Source organism: Heterocephalus glaber, unplaced genomic scaffold (genome assembly GCF_053883595.1).
Source record: "Heterocephalus glaber isolate CG9 unplaced genomic scaffold, H.glaber_assembly_v1.0 deba00001449, whole genome shotgun sequence".
Taxonomy (NCBI): Eukaryota; Metazoa; Chordata; class Mammalia; order Rodentia; family Bathyergidae; genus Heterocephalus; species Heterocephalus glaber.
Window position 1 is genome coordinate 71,293 of NW_028258300.1, and position 18,215 is coordinate 89,507.

Sequence of the window (18,215 nt, forward strand, 5' to 3'; positions counted from 1 at the left end):
TCAAGGTTATATATGCATATAACTTAAAGAATCAAGTGGTTCTGTAAACTTGTTAGAAAAAAAAGAACAGTTGCTTGACCTCCCTTAATTTCACACTTCTTACCTTCTTTCAGTTCCTCTTTTGAAACATACTTCCATACATCTAAATTATATACTTACATTTCTACATCTGATCCTTTTAGTTTTAGGCAGTTTCTGTTGACATCTTTCAGGGTTAATCTTGATTCTAAATTTAAATGGCTTGAGAGCCGCCTAGAGATTAGTAAACCACATTTCTTGGTGTGTCTGCGAGGGTCAGGGGGTGTGACCTTGGGGACTCTCTGCTCCCTAGCCCCTTAACCTTGGGCTCTCTTCCTGCTGTCTTTGCTTTCTGGCTGCCATGAAGCAAATGGCTTTCCTCTGCTTTGCCCTTGACCATGCTGTTTCTGCTTCAGGGCCAGCCAGTAATGGACTTAATCCTCTGAAACCATGAGCCAAAATATACCTCTCCTTCTTTAAGTTAGGCATTTTATCCTAATACCTAGGATAAACGGAAAGGTGACTAATACAACATGTCAATAACAAGTATTAGAATTTGAGGCTTCTTATCCCCCCAACATGAGTGTACATACTTCCTAGCCCCTCATTTTTCCAATATAGTTATTTAAAATATTGATTAACTCAATATCTCATGTTTATATATGTTTGTATGATCATATAAATGCTATTTGTATGATTATGTTTATATGATCATATAAATGCTATTGTCAGCTGAGTCATGTAACATATTGGGACTGTTTTTCCTTTCCTAGATAGATTTTTTGTTTTCTCTGAAGTTAATATGGATCACACTCTTTTTTTTTTTTTTCTAGTTTTCTATGTACTTAATAATGTCTCCTTACTCACCTCCCAGTTGGTCTAAATCTCTGAGGATATGAAAGCATACTACCTATTCTATGAATTTTGGTCTTCTTGACAGTCTCTTCCAGAACTTGACTTGCTCTTGTCTGGATTACAAACTCCTGACCTGTGGAGAAACTGCTCTCTCATGATCTTTCATCATCTGCCAGAGTGTTTCTTCATTTTTCTCCTGCTGGGACTCTTGTTTCTTGGGTTTTATATTTTGCCCTTCCTTGGCTTTTCTCTTATTTTGTCAGAGCACACTGCCCTTGGTATCTGGAATTAGGACATTACCTTAGTTACTTTCTTGTTGCTGAGACAAAATAACCCAACAAGTTAAAGGAGGAGAGGTTTATTTTGGCTCACGGTTTGTAGAGGTTTCAGTCCATATTTGGCTGGCTGCAAGGTAGGGCAGCATGGCGGAGGGGCATGGCAGAGGTGAAACAACTTATGGCATGGCAGAGAGGGATCAAGGGAGGAGGAGGGATATACATATATCAGGCCCACAGTGACCCACCTCTTCCCACCAGGCTTCACCTCCCAACATCACACCCAGCTCCAAACCCATCAGTGGACTGATTGAGTAATGAGTATCACACACCCATGATCCATTTACCTCCCCAAAGCCCTACTTGTGAGTGTATGAAGCTTTGGGGGACATTTTAGATATAAACTGTAATAAACATGAAAAGCAAAACTTTGAAAACTGCCCTCTGGCTTCAGTGATAATTTGTTCAGCTAGATTGTAAATCATTTTCCCACAGAATTCTGAAGATTCCATCGTTTTTCAGCTTCCAGAGTTGTATTTGTTAAATCTCAAGTGATTCGGACTCCTGATCCTTTGACTGCTTCTTCTGTTTTCTCCGTCCCTGAAAATTTTTAAGTATTTTTCTTTGTCCCCAGTGTTCTGAAATTTCGGATGATATATTTTGGTGTGAGTCTATTTGTACCTATTGTGCCAAGTCACTCTGTGATTCTTTTGACTCCAGAAACTAATGTCCTTCAGTTCTGAGATATTCTCTTTCTTATTCTTTATTTTCTCCTTTCTGTTTTTTCTAGAACTCTTATTCAGAGGTAGAATTTCTGATCCCGGTGCTTTGATTTTTTTTTTTTAATCTTTTCTCTTAGATTTTTTTTTGTCTCTTATTCCTTTTGTTTTGCTATCTGGGAGATTTGCTTATCTTCTGACCTTTCTATTGAGTTTGTAATTCATAATTTTCTTATTTTTTTCTTTTCAAGAGCTCTTTTATCCCCCTGCACTCTGGCTTAAACCCAGAGAATACTGAGTTACATTCCTACACCTTTTTATTTTGAAATAATATCTCACTAAATTGGCCAGGCTGGCCTCAAACTTGTGATCCTCCTGTCACCCTCCTAAGGAGCTATAGTTGCAGGTGTGCTACTATGCTTACCTCCATTTTTTGTTCTTAGGATGTTTCTGTGTTTTTTAAATAGTTTATCTCCAGAGTTTTTTTTTTTCAAATTTTTTTCTCACTTCATAATCTGTCTCCTCCAAGTTGCTTTTTTCCTGTTTGTTTTGCCTCTTCCTTTTCCAGATGCTTCTTCATCCTTCCTTGTCTTAGATATGAATGAGATATTAAAAAGCCTTGGAGGGCTCCGTGGATGAGGGTGGGGCTTCGTGGTAATGTGATTTTGCTAAACAGTTGTTCCTAATAGTTGTGATTTTGGATTAGATTCCCCAGTAGGGGTTTTCCAGAAAAGGTTGCTAGTTTATAGAGGTAGGATAAGGGAGGGAGGTTGAAGAACTGAACTATAGGTACGGTAAGGAGGGAGATTGAAGAGCTCACCTGTGACTTATGTTTTACTTGATTTAGAGAATAAATCTTAAGAGTGGGGAGGGAATAATGGGTTGGTGATGATAATCTCATTATTTTTCAACCAGATCTATCTAGGCTACCAAGTACTGAGCACTTGGGAAGCTCTGGTGTGTAAATCAGGTTATTTCTTGTCTGTCTTTTGCCAGTTCAGGGTTGGCTTTCTTGATTCTGTTTTGGTCATTGCCAGTTACCTGATTATCTTTGAGCTTCTAATATTTGCTCTTTTCACGGTCTCTTGGCCTTACTGGTTTATGTCTCTCTAGAAGTAATTTATTCAGGAATGGGCTGGGGGCTAGAAGCATGAATATGTCTTCTTTTATCAAATATGTATTACCCATTGGTACTTCTTTTCTCTCACCATTTTAGTACATTATATTACATTTGAGTTGTTTGTTGCCTTCACCAGAGTTCTTAAGAACCAAAGACCATGTCTTGTTTCCCTCTGAATCCCTTGGACCAGGGCCTACCTTTGATTCTCAAGAAATGGAATAGAATGAATGGACTGATGAGTAAATACTAGATAAATTTGCATTGATTAATCCTTTTCCCAGTGCTACCTGTGAAAATGATTTCCTCCAATGGAGATGGTCCTTGTTTATAGAGTCTATCCATGTTGCTAACCCCAGCAGGAACTTCCCTTGCAGATACATTTCCTGGTAAAACATTGCTTCTTTATAGCCAAAACATCCACAGGGTTGCAAAGGGCTAAGAGATAGCCACACACTGATAGTTATTTCTGATTGGTTTCTGAATACTTCCTAAAAGAGTGTACAGATTTATCCAGCACTCAGAAGGACAGTGAATACTGTCCCCCACCTGCCATTAAGAAGATAATCCAGGGTAAATATTGTCCCTAAAAGGAGATGAAGCAAGACAAACCTACAGAGATGGGGGCGAGAATTAACCATTCAGTTCCAGCATGAGGTGTCCCTGTATTTTATTCCCTTAAGAACAAGAAAAGAAATAGAATGAGAAGAACGAGCAATTGATGCACATTAGGGAAATGCGGATCACACACAATGGTGCACTACTTCAGACCTATCAGAATGGCTCCAGTCACAGACATACAAGCTGGGTGTGGTGGTGTGCACCTGGAATCCCAGCTACTTAGGAGGCTGAAGTAGCAGGATGGTGAGTTGGCAGTCAGCCTGGGCAACATAGTGAGAGCTCATGACAAAAAAAAAAATTACAAGTGCTGGTAAGGATTAGAAATTGGAACCCTCCATACAGCCACTTTGGAAAATGACCTGAAAGTTCCTAACAAGGTTTAACAGGGCCAGGTGTGGTGGCACATGCCTGTAATCCCAGCACTGTAGGAGACTGAGGCAGGAGAATTGTGAATTTGAGCCCAGCCTGGGCACTTTACCAACTTAGTGAGACCCTGTCTCAAAATTTTAAAAAGGCTGGGGATGTAGCTCAGTATGAAGGTATTGAGTTCAATCCTTAGTACTGAAAAAGAAGCTTAACAGATACTTACCTCATAACCTAGCAAGTCCACTCTTATTTATAGATAGATACATTTAGATATCTATCTACTATACTACTATCTATATATTTATATTTATATCTGTCTATATCCTCGAGAGAATTGAGAATATGTCTGTACAAAAACTTGTACATGAAGGTTCATAGCAATATAATTCATAATAGCTAAGAAGAAACAACCCAGATGTCTATTAACTGATAAATGGATAAACAAAATGTAGTATATTCATACAATGGAACATTATTTGACAGTAAAAAGAAATGCTACATGCTACAACATGGATGAACCTCAAAAACATTGAAAGTGACAGAATCCAGATGCAAAAGACCATCATAAATTGTGTGATCTCATTTATGTCATAAATTATTGCACAGACAGAAAATAATCATGAAATTCTACCCTGTGGAGGTTGATATCATTTCTTCTGGCTATGCTAGAATTTTTTTTTAGCGGGTGCACTAACTCTTTATGTTGACTTTTTTCTCTTTCTTTCTTAGGGCCCTGGTTTGATATGTATTTAACTGCTCGAGACTCCATTGTTCTGAACTTTAATCCATTTGTGGCATTCAATCCTGACCCAAAATCTGAATATAATGACCAGCTTACCCGGGCAACCAACATGGTTGTTTCTGCCCTCCGGTTTCTGAAGACACTGCGGGCTGGCCTTCTGGAACCAGAGGTGTTCCACTTGAACCCTGCCAAAAGTGATACTAATACCTTTAAGAAACTCATACGCTTTGTGCCTTCCTCTCTGTCCTGGTATGGGGCCTACTTGGTCAATGCATATCCCCTAGATATGTCCCAGTATTTTCGGCTTTTCAATTCAACTCGTTTACCCAAACCCAGTCGGGATGAACTGTTTACTGATGACAAGGCCAGACATCTCCTGGTCCTAAGAAAAGGACATTTCTATATCTTTGATGTCCTGGATCCAGATGGGAACATCGTGAGCCCCTCAGAAATCCAGGCTCATCTGAAGTACATTCTCACAGACAGCAGGCCTGTGCCTGAGTTTCCTCTGACCTTCCTGACCAGTGAAAACCGGGACGTCTGGGCAGAGCTCAGGCAGAAGCTGATGCACAGTGGCAATGAGGAGACACTGAGGAAAGTGGACTCTGCTGTGTTCTGCCTCTGTCTAGATGACTTCCCCATTAAGGACCTGGTCCACTTGTCTCACACCATGTTGCATGGCGATGGCACAAACCGATGGTTTGACAAATCCTTTAACCTTATTGTAGCCCAGGATGGCTCTGCTGCTGTGCACTTTGAGCATGCGTGGGGTGATGGTGTGGCAGTGCTCAGGTTTTTCAATGAAGTGTTTAAAGATAGCACTCAGACCCCTGCCATCACTCCCCAGAACCAGCCAGGCACTGCCAACTCTTCTGCTTCCGTGCAGAAACTCAGCTTCAAGCTGAATGATGCCTTAAAGGCTGGCATCACTGCTGCCAAGGAAAAGTTTGATGCCACCATGAAAACCCTAACTATTGACTGTGTCCAGTTTCAGAGAGCAGGCAAAGAATTCTTGAAGAAGCAGAAGCTGAGCCCTGATGCAGTGGCCCAGCTGGCCTTCCAGATGGCTTTTCTGCGGCAGTGCGGGCAGACAGTGGCCACCTACGAGTCCTGCAGCACCGCAGCCTTCAAGCACGGCCGCACTGAGACCATCCGCCCAGCCTCCATCTTCACGAAGAGGTGCTCCGAGGCCTTTGTCAGGGAGCCCTCCAAGCACAGTGTCGGCGAGCTCCAACAGATGTTGGCTGAGTGTTCCAAGTACCATGGCCAGCTGACCAAAGAGGCAGCAATGGGTGAGGCGGAGTGGGGAGCATGTCCTAAGGTCCTGTTGCCCTTGGTTAGGGCCCTTCCATAATATATCACCTTGTATCTGATTTCTGTGCTGTCACTAGGTTTAGTCTACCTGCCAGCTCCCCGAATGATTGCTTTCCACTCTAGCAGTCTAAAGAGCCAGACCAGCCACTAGGGATCAGAATGACCTCATGTCCTCCACAGGGATGGGGAAATGCATCTAACTTTTCCCTCATTTAAGGTCACTTTCAGCTGTAACGCATGATTCATTCATTCTGTCTGTCTCTCTTTCTCTTTTTTTTCTTTAATGACTTATTGGTTACTGTCAGGTAAAAAAAGCCGAAAACCAAGTCGAGACCAGGGCACAACAAGCCTTTATCGTAGGGACAATCTGCCGGGCTGCCTCTGAACAAAGGAGAGACAAAAGCAATATGGCCAGGACGGGGAGTGCTTCTTATAGGAGCTGGGGTGGGCCTTGTAGGAGCTGGAGGGGGGTGGAATGAGGTAGTGGCTAGGGACGGGAGGAGCCGGTGACGTCATTAGCTGTTAGGAGGAGAGCAAGTATTAGGTTACTCTGCTCTTTTGGTGGGAGTAGGGGCATGTTGGGAAGAAGGAGGTAGTTATTATATAGAGCAGCCACCCTAAATTGGAAGGAAACCGATCAGTTACCAGACTCACTTTTGACAATCTAAGGTTTCTAAGCTGTAGCCTCTCTTCCTTCTCTTCAGATTAGTGTGTTGGCTCCCTAGAAATAGGATATCTTAGAAGCTCTTCCCACTTTCAAATATCATCCTTCTTTGCCTCTTTGTGATAAAATTCAACACTTGGAAAGGATGTGGCAGATCCCTTGGTCCAGTCTTTCTGTGTAGCTATAAAGTCCTGAAACTGAAAGGGACCTCGGAGACCTAGTGTTCTCCTCTTCCATTTGTAGGTAGAAAAATGGGACCACTGGCCCAGTGTTATACAGCAAATGCAAGGCTGCTTCAATCTTGTCTTTTACATGTGGATTGGACTTTGAGTTTTGTCTTAGTTTTGTGTATGCATGTGTGCTAGAGATTGAATCGAGGGCCTTGCACATGCTAAGCACATGGTCTACTACTGAGCTACATCTCTAGCCCCATATCTTAGTTTTTGAGTCTGTAGTTTTCTTGTATGGTCTTGACAGTTGAAAGTGACTCAGTTTTTTAAAATCATGCTTCCATGTTATGTTCAGTTTTTAGCTCAGCTGTTGACAGCTGAAAAAATATTTTTAAAATAATGTAAAACATTCTGGAATGAGCTGCCCCAAAGGTAAGTGTGCTGGAAGTACGCATGCAGAGGTAGACAGCCCCTTCTTCCTCTCTCCAGGATGCTGAAGATTCCCACCATGGCTAGGGGGGTTGCCTATGGTCCTTTCAGTTCTGAGATTCTTTTTGCATTTTCTCTTGACAGGCCAGGGCTTTGACCGACACTTGTTTGCTCTGCAGTACCTGGCAGCAGCCAAAGGGATTGCCCTGCCTGAGCTCTACCTAGACCCTGCATATGTGCAGATAAACCACAACATCCTGTCCACCAGCACGCTGAGCAGCCCTGCAGTGAGCCTTGGCGGCTTTGCCCCTGTGGTCCCTGATGGCTTTGGCATTGGCTATGCCGTTCATGACAACTGGATAGGCTGCAATGTCTCTTCCTACCCGAGACGCAATGCCCGGGAGTTTCTGCAGTGTGTTGAGAAGTCCTTAGAAGACATGTTTGATGTCTTAGAAGGCAAATCCATCAAAACTTAGCTTGCAGGTGGGTGAACAACTTTCATTGCTTCCTCATCACAAAAATGGGGTTCCATGCAGCCAATAGGTGCTATTCTGTGCTTAAACTAATCATAGGTGCCTAAGCAGCCAGTGCCTGAGCTGTAAGATCAGAGTTTTAAAACCAAACATGTCATTGCTGAGTGGGAATAAATTACAACTAAAGATAATGAGAGATTGCAGTTTTAAGGCCCTTTGATCAGGAGATTGGGTTTGTAAAAATAATTCAGGGTTATTTATTGTTTACGCAGAAATAAAATTGAAATATTGCTCAGAAATGGTTCGTTTTGTTTTGTACCACGGATCGAACATGGGACCTTGCGCTTTCGAGGCAGGTGGCGGAACCACTGAGCTAAATCCCCAGCCCAGAAATGGTTCTTAATTTTTTAAAAACCTAATTTCCTAAGCCCCATGAAGAACTTCCCAGCTGTAAGTTCAGGTAGCAGTGAGTTCCCGTTGGCTCCGGCTCTTCAGGTGGTATGGGAAGCAGTTTCAGCCTCTGTAAACTTGCCTCTCTCTCGGCAGGTTATCTGTTTCAAAGCACTCTTTGCTTTCCTATAGAGCGAACTGCTCTGCACTAAAGGCTCTTCCCACGGATTCTGGGACTGCTGTTTTACTCCTCGTCTAGCCAAATGACGATTTAGAGTGGGCATGTGTTTGGAGCATGTTTGCTGGTTGTGGTTGCAGGAAGCAGACATCGGTCTACCTTCTGCAGTAGAGGACCTCTCCACTGAGTGAAATGAACACAGAATTTATTTTTCCTCCCCAGTTTATTGTTAGAACATTGCTGTAATGTAGAAGGACAAGTATTTTTAATTTGTTTTTGGAAAGGAAGAGGTTTTGTGTTTAATCCTTCTGTATCCTCAGTGGCTTCTCAGTGGAGTTACTGATACAGCTGGGTTTGAAATTTGGTAACAGGTCAGTCACAGATCACTTTCAGTGTATTACCTCATTTAATTCTCTTTGTAATTCGTACAGCATGAGGTGTTACAAAAGATTAACAACAGGTGAGGCACCTGGCACAAAGCTGAAGCTAATCTCTTCTGTTATTGCTTTGAGGATGCCGATTGCTTCTCCTCCATTCCTGAGTGAGGTGCCGACCCCTTGATAGCAAGTTCCCTGTAGCATTAACCTATAAGACCAGTGTGTTAGCAATCTTGCAGGGCTGACAAATTTTACTTAATCTGGAGATTTAGGCTGAATGTACTGGGCTGCACAACTTGGTATATATTGGCCTGTCAGTGCTCAGCATCCCTCTCTACAACAAACCCTACCCTTCCTTCTCATCTGGGAAGCATGTGATAAAGGGTTCTAGATGGTAGGTAGGATGGCAGACACTTAACTGTTAAGCTTCAGCCTAACTGCGGCTCATACACAAGTCCTACACATTTGTGCAGAACTCTGCCATCTGTAAAGCTCATCTCTAGGCATTGGCTGACTTGATCCTGTGAGCTCTGGATGTGTTGTGGTCATGGGGAGGTCACCTGATAAGTGGCAGAACCAGGGCCAGCTCTTCTGACCCCGTGTTCAGTGCTCTGTGTGTCTATTTGTTTATGCATCCAGTAATTACATCTGACACCAGCTGGTCTCCTAGCTCAGGAGAGTGAACTTTGTTCACTTAGTCTCTGCTGTTCCCAACCTTAAAGCAGCTCCCCTGTTTGGTGCAGGTGGCTTTCTCTGTTCATGACCTCTGAGCAGGTGTGGCCCATCTGCAGACACAGCCACACCGGCCTCTCTGGAGATTTATCTGCTCCTTGCTATGCCTGCAGGACCCCAGACTAGGTTTATGGGTACCACGACTAATGTCTTTTAAAACACCCTGCTTCGTTTTCGTCTCTCCCTCCCTCCCTCCCTTTTTTCTTTCTTTCCTTCCTTCCTTCTTGACTGATTGACTGGGTGAGTCAGTCAGCATCTCACTATGTAGTCCACACTGGCCTTGAACTCTCAGTGATCTTCCTGCCTCAGCCTCCCGAGTGCTGGGACTACAGCTGTGCGCTATCATTCCTGGCCCCCGGGTTTATTCACATACCAGACAAAGTGCATAATTCAGTTATCTTAGCGTGCAGTCATAGAAACATTGCCACAATCAGAACATTTTCTGATTTTCTTCCCAGAAAGAAAACCCATACCTATTGTCACCCTTCCTCCAACCTCCTAACTTCCCCAAACCCTAGACAATCATTCATCTTTCTGTTCATAAATTTTCCTATTCTGAAAATTTCATGTAAATAGAATTAGATACGTGGGCTTTTGTAATTGGTTTCTTTCACTTAGTATGTTTTCTGTGTCCACCCATGTTCTAGCATAGGTTGTTTACACTTTTGGGCTACTTGAATAATGCTGCTGTGGATATTTGTAAATTCTATTTGGGGTGGGGGGCTACCCAGAATTAAACCTAGAGCCTTCTTCACAGTTAGCTACATCCCCAGCCCTCCCTGTTTTTGTTTTTTTCGAGACAGGGTCTTGCTCTGTGGTTCAGGCTGGCCTCAGATTCACAGTGCTCCTCCTGACTCAGCTTCCCGAGCCCTCCCTCCCTTTTTAAGAATTTCACTAAATCGCCCAGATTGAGCTCCAATTTATGATCTTCCTGCCTCAGCCTCCAAGAGTGCCGGGATTACAGGTGTGCCATACATTTTATGTAGAGATGAGTCATGTTGCAACTCTGCACATTTCCCATCAGCAGGGGATGAAAACTCCAGTTTCTCATGTCTTCACCAATACTTGTTACTCATGTTATTTTTTATTGTAGCCATTTTATTTTGATGGGTGTGAAGTTCACTGCTGTTTTCCATTTTAAAGAGAAGCAAGCAGCAGCTGTTTGGCTCACTGAGCAGTGGAGACAGCGTTGTGAAATGACGGCCGTGGCTAGCTAGGCAGAGTCCCTGGGGCTTCTGGCCTCTCTGGGAATCAGCAGAAATTATTACTGTGCATAAGGCTTGTGGCCTGGCTGTACCCAACCTTAAATCTCATTGTTAGGCTCAAAAACCCAAGATTTTGCACAAAGCCCAAGTTAAGAAAAATGGTACCAGACAAAGATGGTACTTTAAGAAAAAAAAAAGCTGTACAGGGACAATAAAAGAGCACACTGAGGAACTTCACAGAATGTACAGAGCCAAAAGGGAATTTAGGACTCGCCTTCCACCGTCTCCATTTTGAGTAGCCTCAACTTGTACCTGGATAGGACACTGCTATCCTGGAGTGTGGAGCAGGGAACTGCCTGTTATTAATCACTTACCGTAAATGTATCTAGGCCCGGGTATGAGGGCTAGAGCCTAGATGTGCCACCATTTGTGCTGATCTCAAGTAACATATTCAGAGCTGAGAGCGCCCTAATTTTTAGATGGAGAGAATGAAGTCCAGAGAAGGGAGGCACTTGCTCTGTTTACAGGGAGCTAGACTGAGCCCCGGGACTGAGCCCACATACCCAGTGCCAAAGCACTGAAGCTCACTCATTCTTGGAATAGATCTTTGAATGCAGCAGAAAGTAGGGTTCCAAACTTACTTTATTATACAAAATTGAACAAAACTACTTCAGCACATTTATTGATGAGTTAATGTACTGATCTGCAACACCATGTCATTATCAATTTCATGTATCAACAGGTCCCTTTAGTTCCTATTCTCCTGGGCTATTTGGATATCCAGTGCCAATACCATACTGGCTCAATTGTCACTGCCTTATAAATACACCGTGATAGCTGGCAGGGGAACTCTCCCATCTGTGCAATTTAGATTTCAGAATCAAATTCCACTAGAGAAGTTGAGACTTCAGTAAGAACTTACAAACTCATTCTATCAACTTTATAGTATCTTTATAATATCGTATCAAGCCTTCCTATCCATCAGTACTGCAGATCTTCATTTATTTAGTCTCTATTTTTCAGTAATGAATCTCTCTTTGTAGATGTGATAGAAAGTTCTTTTTAGTTACCTTTGAGCGGGTTATCTTTTGGTTGGTATTGTGATTATCTTTTCTTGAATTATCAGTAGTGTACTGAAATGCATTCAATTTCTGTAAGTTAATCTTAAACCTAGCACCTGTTAATTCTTTTGGACTAGCAGAAAATCATTATCTGTGAAGAACTGAGTTGTTTCTCCCTTCTCTGTCCTTTCACCTTTATCATCGTACCACACCAGTGGCACCTCCAACACAATGAACAGCAGCCATGGTTGAGGGCTCCTCGTCTCTCCTGACCTTGAGTGTAGTACTTCAAACACTTCATCACTGATTAAACATGGCACTTGCTCTAGGTTTTCTGTGGATATCTGTTGTCAGGTGAGGACAGTTCCTTTTTATTCCTAGTTGCTAAGAGTTTGATTTGTTAAATGGGTAATGAATTTTACTGAATATCTTTTCTTCTTTTCCAGTTTTCTTTTAACCTGTTATGACCACTTGAGTTCTCCTACCTCTTGACATAACCAAAATATTTTAAAATATAAGAAAATCTTGACCTCTTTAGTGTTTGACTTCTTGAACTTACATGCTGGCTGATACAGAGACTAAAAGCAAGAAAAGCTGCTTCCCCCACCCTGTGTTCCTTGTGTGACTGGCTTCCAGTCGAGATAGTGCATTGGGCAGTGGGCAAGGGGCAGGCTGAGGGAGGACTGCAGAAGTCCTGCTGTCAGATGCAGAAGAGACCAGGCAACAGGAAATGCACGTGATTTAGAGGATACAATGTGGCTGCCAGACTGAAAGAGGGACAAGGTAGGGACCTGTTTACCACCCCTGCACACAGCCAACTTTGCCTGAAACCAAAGATTTACTTCCTAGAGCCCCACAGCCAGCCTGGGAGTTGGCAGACCCTTTCCCACTCACAGAAAGTGGTAGCCACAGATATTTTTTCTTCCAAAGAATTCCCAGTTCCAGCAGAAGAGTGAATTAAGATCTGTGGTAACAGGTTTTACAAATGGTGGGTTCACCAGAGTGGAGGCACGTGGATCCTCTCATGGCCTAGCACTTGTCTGGTGTGTGGGGATCTTGGGCCCATGAGCAGCTCTTGACTACTCTCTTCACAACGCCAAAGTACTGCCTGGAGGCAGAAGAACATGTAAGTGTGGCCACAGCGGGCAAACCAGGATCCACAGAACTTCAGGGAGCACAGAGCCTGCCTCAACACAAGGAAGAACTTTCAATCTGATGCTCCAGATGAGCCGAGAGTGCCCCATCACAGCAAGTGAGCAGAGATCTGATGACCATTAGCCAGGAATTATGTAGAGCGGAAATAGACCAGGAGTGAGCTGCTGAAGTGACACCAGCTAACAGATGTTTGGGTTTACCTGAGAGGCAAGTTGGTAAATGCAGTGTTTTGGCTCAGGACTGCTCGGCTCATGGCACCATTCCACAGGCTTCCCTGGCCTTTTTTGCCATGGCTTTGACACCTTCAGTCCTCTGGGTCCCACTCTCCATGATTGGAGAGCCATTAGAAGCATGTGCTCCTGCATGTTTTGCAAAGTGGATCAGGGACTCAGGACCAAAAGAAGGCACCAGAAAGCTGAGCCCAGAAAGCTGAGCCTTCCAGTGCCCATTTTTATTTGTGGAAGGAGGGGCTGCTTCCTGACTCTTCCTTCACGCACCAGGGCAGCAAGAACAGGGGCTTATTGGTGAGGCTTAGGAGCTAAGACAAAGCCCAGCATGCAGATCAACAGGGCACAGTACAGCTGCCAAGAGATGAGGGACACAGGCACCAGCCTCTGCAGGTGCTACTGCTTGGGGCACTTTGTCTCTTCCCAGTTGTTAAGGAGAAGTAGGCAGCAAGGGGGTTTAGCACTTCACAAACTGGTGTGTGACCTCGAAGATTCCCACAGACTCCTGAGCCTTTTCATCATAGTCAGTCCAGTCCTGGGGAATAAGAGGGCAGTGTTAGCCTCACAGCACAGAATGGGTAACTCTGCACAGTGGCCAAGAGACACTGAAGCTTTGGCTCAGACACTCACGAACATGCAGGACCCAGGACAGAGCCGCAAGGCTTGGCCTGAACTCCAGCTCCTTCAGCTCTGTGTCTGTGTCCAAGTCACTGAGCTCCTCTAAGCCTCAGTTCTGTTCTTTATTAAGAAAAGGGAAGACAGACGTGGAAGGAAGCTCCCTCACTGCCATCCCATGCTCCTAGGGCAGAGAAGCTGAGCAGCGTGGGTGCCAAAAGCACCCCCCACCCCCACCCCGCACCGTGGAAATGAGAACACACGTAAACAAGCCTCAAAAACAGACTTCTGGATCACCTACAGCAACTGCAAAGGGAAACGAGATGAAACACTCTGATACTCAACCACCTGGACTTTCTGAACTGGCAACAAAAGAGGATCTGGGAAAAATGAAATCAGAAATAATTACTCAGAAAACAGCAAAGATTGTGCTCATAGTGCAAGACATGATTAATAAATCTAGAGAGGACACAGATTAAAAAAAAACAGAGGATCTGAGGAACATGATGGAATCCCAAAATAAGAAACAAATGGAATCCATAAAACAGATGCAAACAGATTTCCAGGAGATTAAAAATTCCATCGAAAGTCTGTGCAGCAGAATGAACCAATGTGAGGACAGAATTTCACATATAGAAGATAAGATTGCAATTAGTGACCAGGAAAAGAAAAATTGCTTTAAAATTGTAAGGGAACACAAGAAATCAATCCAGCAGCTGCTAGACCATGCAAAGAAGAATAACATAAGACTGATTGGAGTCAATGAAGAAAGAGGAGAGACTGCAGATGACATAAAAAAACTCTTCACAGAAATGATGGCAGAAAACTTCCCAAGGAGGGGAAAAGAACTTGACATATAGGACTCTAGCTAGCCTTGATCAAAAAAAAATCTACACATAGGCATATAATAGTTAGGATTCCAGAAATCCAACAGAAGAACAAAATTCTACAAGCAGTGAGAGAAAAGAAACATCACATACAAAGGAAAGCCCATCAGAATCACAGCAGACTTCTCAATGCAAACCCTCAAGGCAAGAAAAGCTTGGAGTGATGTATTTCAAGCCCTAAAGGAAAACAGCCTCCAACCCAGATTGATGTACTCTGCAAAACTATCTTTCAAAATGGATGGAGAAATAAGATACTTTCATGACAAAGAGCACCTCAGGAACTTCATGAATACCAAACTGGCTCTCCAAAAATATTTAGACAATACCCTAGGAAAAGACAATGAGGATCACAACCCCAGGAAACCCAGCAGAATGAATCCATTGGGCTTGACAAATTAAACGCAAAGGGGGAGAATCCAACAAAAAGGAAAAGTCATGACAAGGCTTTTAAAACTTTTGACTTCATCTCCCTAATGAGTGTATAATTCAATCTTGTTATTGTACTGATTAGAATTTTTCTGATTCTAGACTTGCACACCTTTCCTTGTGCTGTACTGGCTATTTATCATCTTCCTATGTCTACCTTTTAATTGGGTTGTCTATTAATGAGCTGTAAGAGTTCTTTATATATTCTGGTCATAGGTTATATGCATTGTAAATATGGTCTGTTTAAGGACTACTTTTCATTTTAATGATGTCATTTAAAGTTCTAAATTTTGATGGAATCTTATTTATCAATTTTTTTCTTTTATACATCATGTTTTCTGTATCCTAGGTAGTTCTTGCCTACCCTAAATTCATAAACATTTTCCCTTATAATTTCTTCTTAAAGTTTTATACTTTTAGGCTTTCATATTTAGGTTCATAGATCCCTTCAAGTTATTTTCATGTATGGAAATAAAGGGTTGAGGTTAATTTTTTATGTACGGATACCAGGTGTTCTAGTGCCATTTGCTGCAAATACTATCTCTTCCTCGGGTCTTGAATTGAGTTTATATTCTATAAAATGCTAATGTTAAATAATCTTTCAAAACTCAGTGGACCATATATATGTGGTTCTATTTCTAGATTCTCTGTTTTATTCCAGTGATCTATATGTCTTTCCTTACACCAACACTGCCTTGATTACTGTAGCTTTAGAAGTCTTAAAATTAGGTACTGAACATCTTCCAACACTATTTTTTTTTTTAACTTTTCTAGGTCCTTTGTACTCCTACATAACTTTTAAATTTCAATATCCAATTCTTCATTTATAGCAAGTATACACAGACCTGAATTTTTATATATACCTTGTGTTTTCTAATCCTACTAAATTCAAATACAAGTTCTAGGGGCTCCTAGAGATTTCTTGAGTATTTTCTCTGTAGATGATCATTTCATCTACATATAAACATTTTGCTTCTACCTTGCCGATCCTATCCTAATTGTGTCATTTTATTGCCAGACTATTTTGGTGGGGCCTAGGTTTCAAAGTTTAATGGACAGATTAAAGAGTAAACATATCTGCCCTTGTTCCCCACCTTAAGGAGGAAGCATTGTATCTTCTCCATTCATATAAGGCGTTCTCACTGGAAGTATGGAGTACATGTCTTTAATCTGTTGAGAAGGTTCTGTTCTACTTCTAATCTCCTGATAGCTTTTACTGTGAACAGCTGTAGAACTTAGTCCAATACTTTTTCTCCCACTAGTGACAGGATCATATGGCTTTTTCCTTTCCTCTGTTAAAATGATGACTTTTGGGGGTGGATCTTCCAATGCTGAACCAACACTGCCATCCCTATAACAAAACCACTTTCTACGTCCTGCCAGATCTGACTTCCAATAGTTTATTTTGTTAAACAAATTTCTATCTATGTTCATACTTTTTTCTTCTATTATCTTTATCCAGTTTTAGGATTAGCACAATGTTGAGTTCCTAAAATGAGGGAAGAAGTGTTCCTTCTTTTTTCTGCTTTAATTGTTTGATATAATTTATCAGTTAAAATGTATATGAGCCTGCTGTTGTCATACAGGTAGGTTTTCAAGCTAGGAATATACTTTCTTTAATAGGTACTATTCAAATTTTATTTCCTCCAGAGTTAGTTTCATTAATTTGTCTTCCAAGGTACTTCTTAGAAGTTGTCAAATTTATTTCAAAAAAGATTTTAAATTCTGTAAAATCTGTGGTAATGTCTCCTAGATCTTGATATTGTAATTTTAAAAATGTATAATCGATACTGTGTAATAGGAAGAAAAGGTCTAAAGGAGCAGGGGAAGTGGGAGGGGTAGGGGAAAGGACAGAAGGGAAAAGAAAAAATATGAGAAAAGGAAAAAAATGGAAACAAAGTCTTTGCAAATAGGGAAGGCTGGAGGGGGGTGAAGGGAGGGCAAGGGAAGGGGAAAAAGATAAGAACCAAGATACTTATGTAAAGGTACAAGATCCCAATGATGAATGTAACTGTATTTTATACCTAAAATGTACCAATAAACTTAATGGGGGGGGGGGAAGAAAAGGGAAGACAGACTTTAGATTGAATGTGGAAAGACTCCAATGCAGAAACATGTGTTAAAGCATGTAGTCCAGAACCTGGCACAAAGAAGAGCCCAGTAAACGCCAGCTATTGTTATTAGGGGCCATACAAATGGAATGAAGATGTTTGCTTTTGTTTTGAGACAAGGTCTCACTATGTTGCCCAGGAGGTCTTGAACTCTGGGCTCAAGTGATCTGTCCCCGACAGCCTCCCAAGTGCTGGGACTACGGGCGCCTGCCACCATGTCCAGTTTGGAAGGAAGTTTTCGCCCTTCCTTTGACACCTGAGCACAAGACTTTTCCACAGGTAGTAACAGTGATTACTTGTTAGCTCTATAAAGTCACTACAAACACTAAATTAATGAACACTGATCACTGCTCCCAGGGAAAATATGGGGTTAGGTTCCTGTGAGCCTCTGGTCACATTTTCATTAGCTGATCAATAGATAACTGTATTTCACATACACTTGTTTAGACACCTTACTTAACATATACTGAGAATTGCTTGAGCTCACTGCCAAGAGCACTAATTCATGCTTGAATGAAGATTATCTAACATGTATTTTCTCTGCCAGGCACATCTCACTTTCTTGCATATAGGAACATTAAACAGCACTTCAGCACCACACGTGTGTCCATTGAAATAGCAAAAAGCACAAAAATGCAGAACCCGCTTTCCCTTGATCTGGTCAGACAGTTCCCACCAGAAGTCCTGAAGTCCTATAGCACTCTGCAAGGCCCTCAGGTCACATACCTTCTCCTGCAGATTAATGTCATTGAAGACTGTCCCTGACTCCACACCCTCAGCAGCAAACCCCGCCTACAGGGGACAGGAAGGCAGCAGTTAGTCTCAGGGAAGGGAGGCCCAGGGCTGGCATGTGAACTGGCCCTGGGAGGTGGCTCCTCTAGCAGATCTGGGATGGAGACAGAGATGCGTAGTGTGCAGCTGTTCTGGAATAACTGCTGAGCTTCCAGGACCTGGTAGCTGGCTTTGAACTAGAGTGGTTCTTCCAAATTACAGCTCTGGACCAGAAGCCAGGAGTGAGGTAAACTTCCACTACCCTGATTTGCTGAGGACCCAGGACATGTCACTTCTCTAGACCTTAGTTTTCTCAT

At 42.4% G+C, this 18,215-nt stretch overlaps 2 protein-coding genes across 12 annotated transcripts in view; one reads left to right on the forward strand and one right to left on the reverse strand.

Moving 5' to 3' along the window:
- The window catches only part of Cpt2 (carnitine palmitoyltransferase 2), a 32,231-nt gene that overhangs the window by 13,001 nt on the left and 1,015 nt on the right, over nucleotides 1-18,215 (forward strand). The window contains exons 4-6 of one of the 3 annotated variants that reach the window (XM_087214699.1): nucleotides 4,701-4,882; nucleotides 5,702-6,005; nucleotides 7,435-7,773. In XM_087214699.1, coding sequence (XP_087070825.1) covers nucleotides 4,701-4,882; nucleotides 5,702-6,005; nucleotides 7,435-7,766 — 818 coding nt within the window. In that variant the 3' untranslated portion in view covers nucleotides 7,767-7,773. Of the gene's footprint in view, nucleotides 1-4,700; nucleotides 6,006-7,434; nucleotides 8,063-18,215 lie in introns of those variants that run through there. The other 2 variants (XM_004874668.3, XM_004874667.3) reach the window with 2 other exon arrangements.
- The window catches only part of Czib (CXXC motif containing zinc binding protein), a 34,939-nt gene that overhangs the window by 10,564 nt on the left and 6,160 nt on the right, over nucleotides 1-18,215 (reverse strand). For 4 of the 9 annotated variants that reach the window (XM_004874674.3, XM_087214702.1, XM_087214701.1 and 1 more), the window contains exon 7: nucleotides 17,854-17,919. In XM_004874674.3, the coding sequence (XP_004874731.1) occupies nucleotides 17,854-17,919 (66 nt within the window). Of the gene's footprint in view, nucleotides 1-468; nucleotides 8,917-11,269; nucleotides 13,624-17,853; nucleotides 17,920-18,215 lie in introns of those variants that run through there. The other 5 variants (XM_004874670.4, XM_004874669.3, XM_021252063.2 and 2 more) reach the window with 2 other exon arrangements.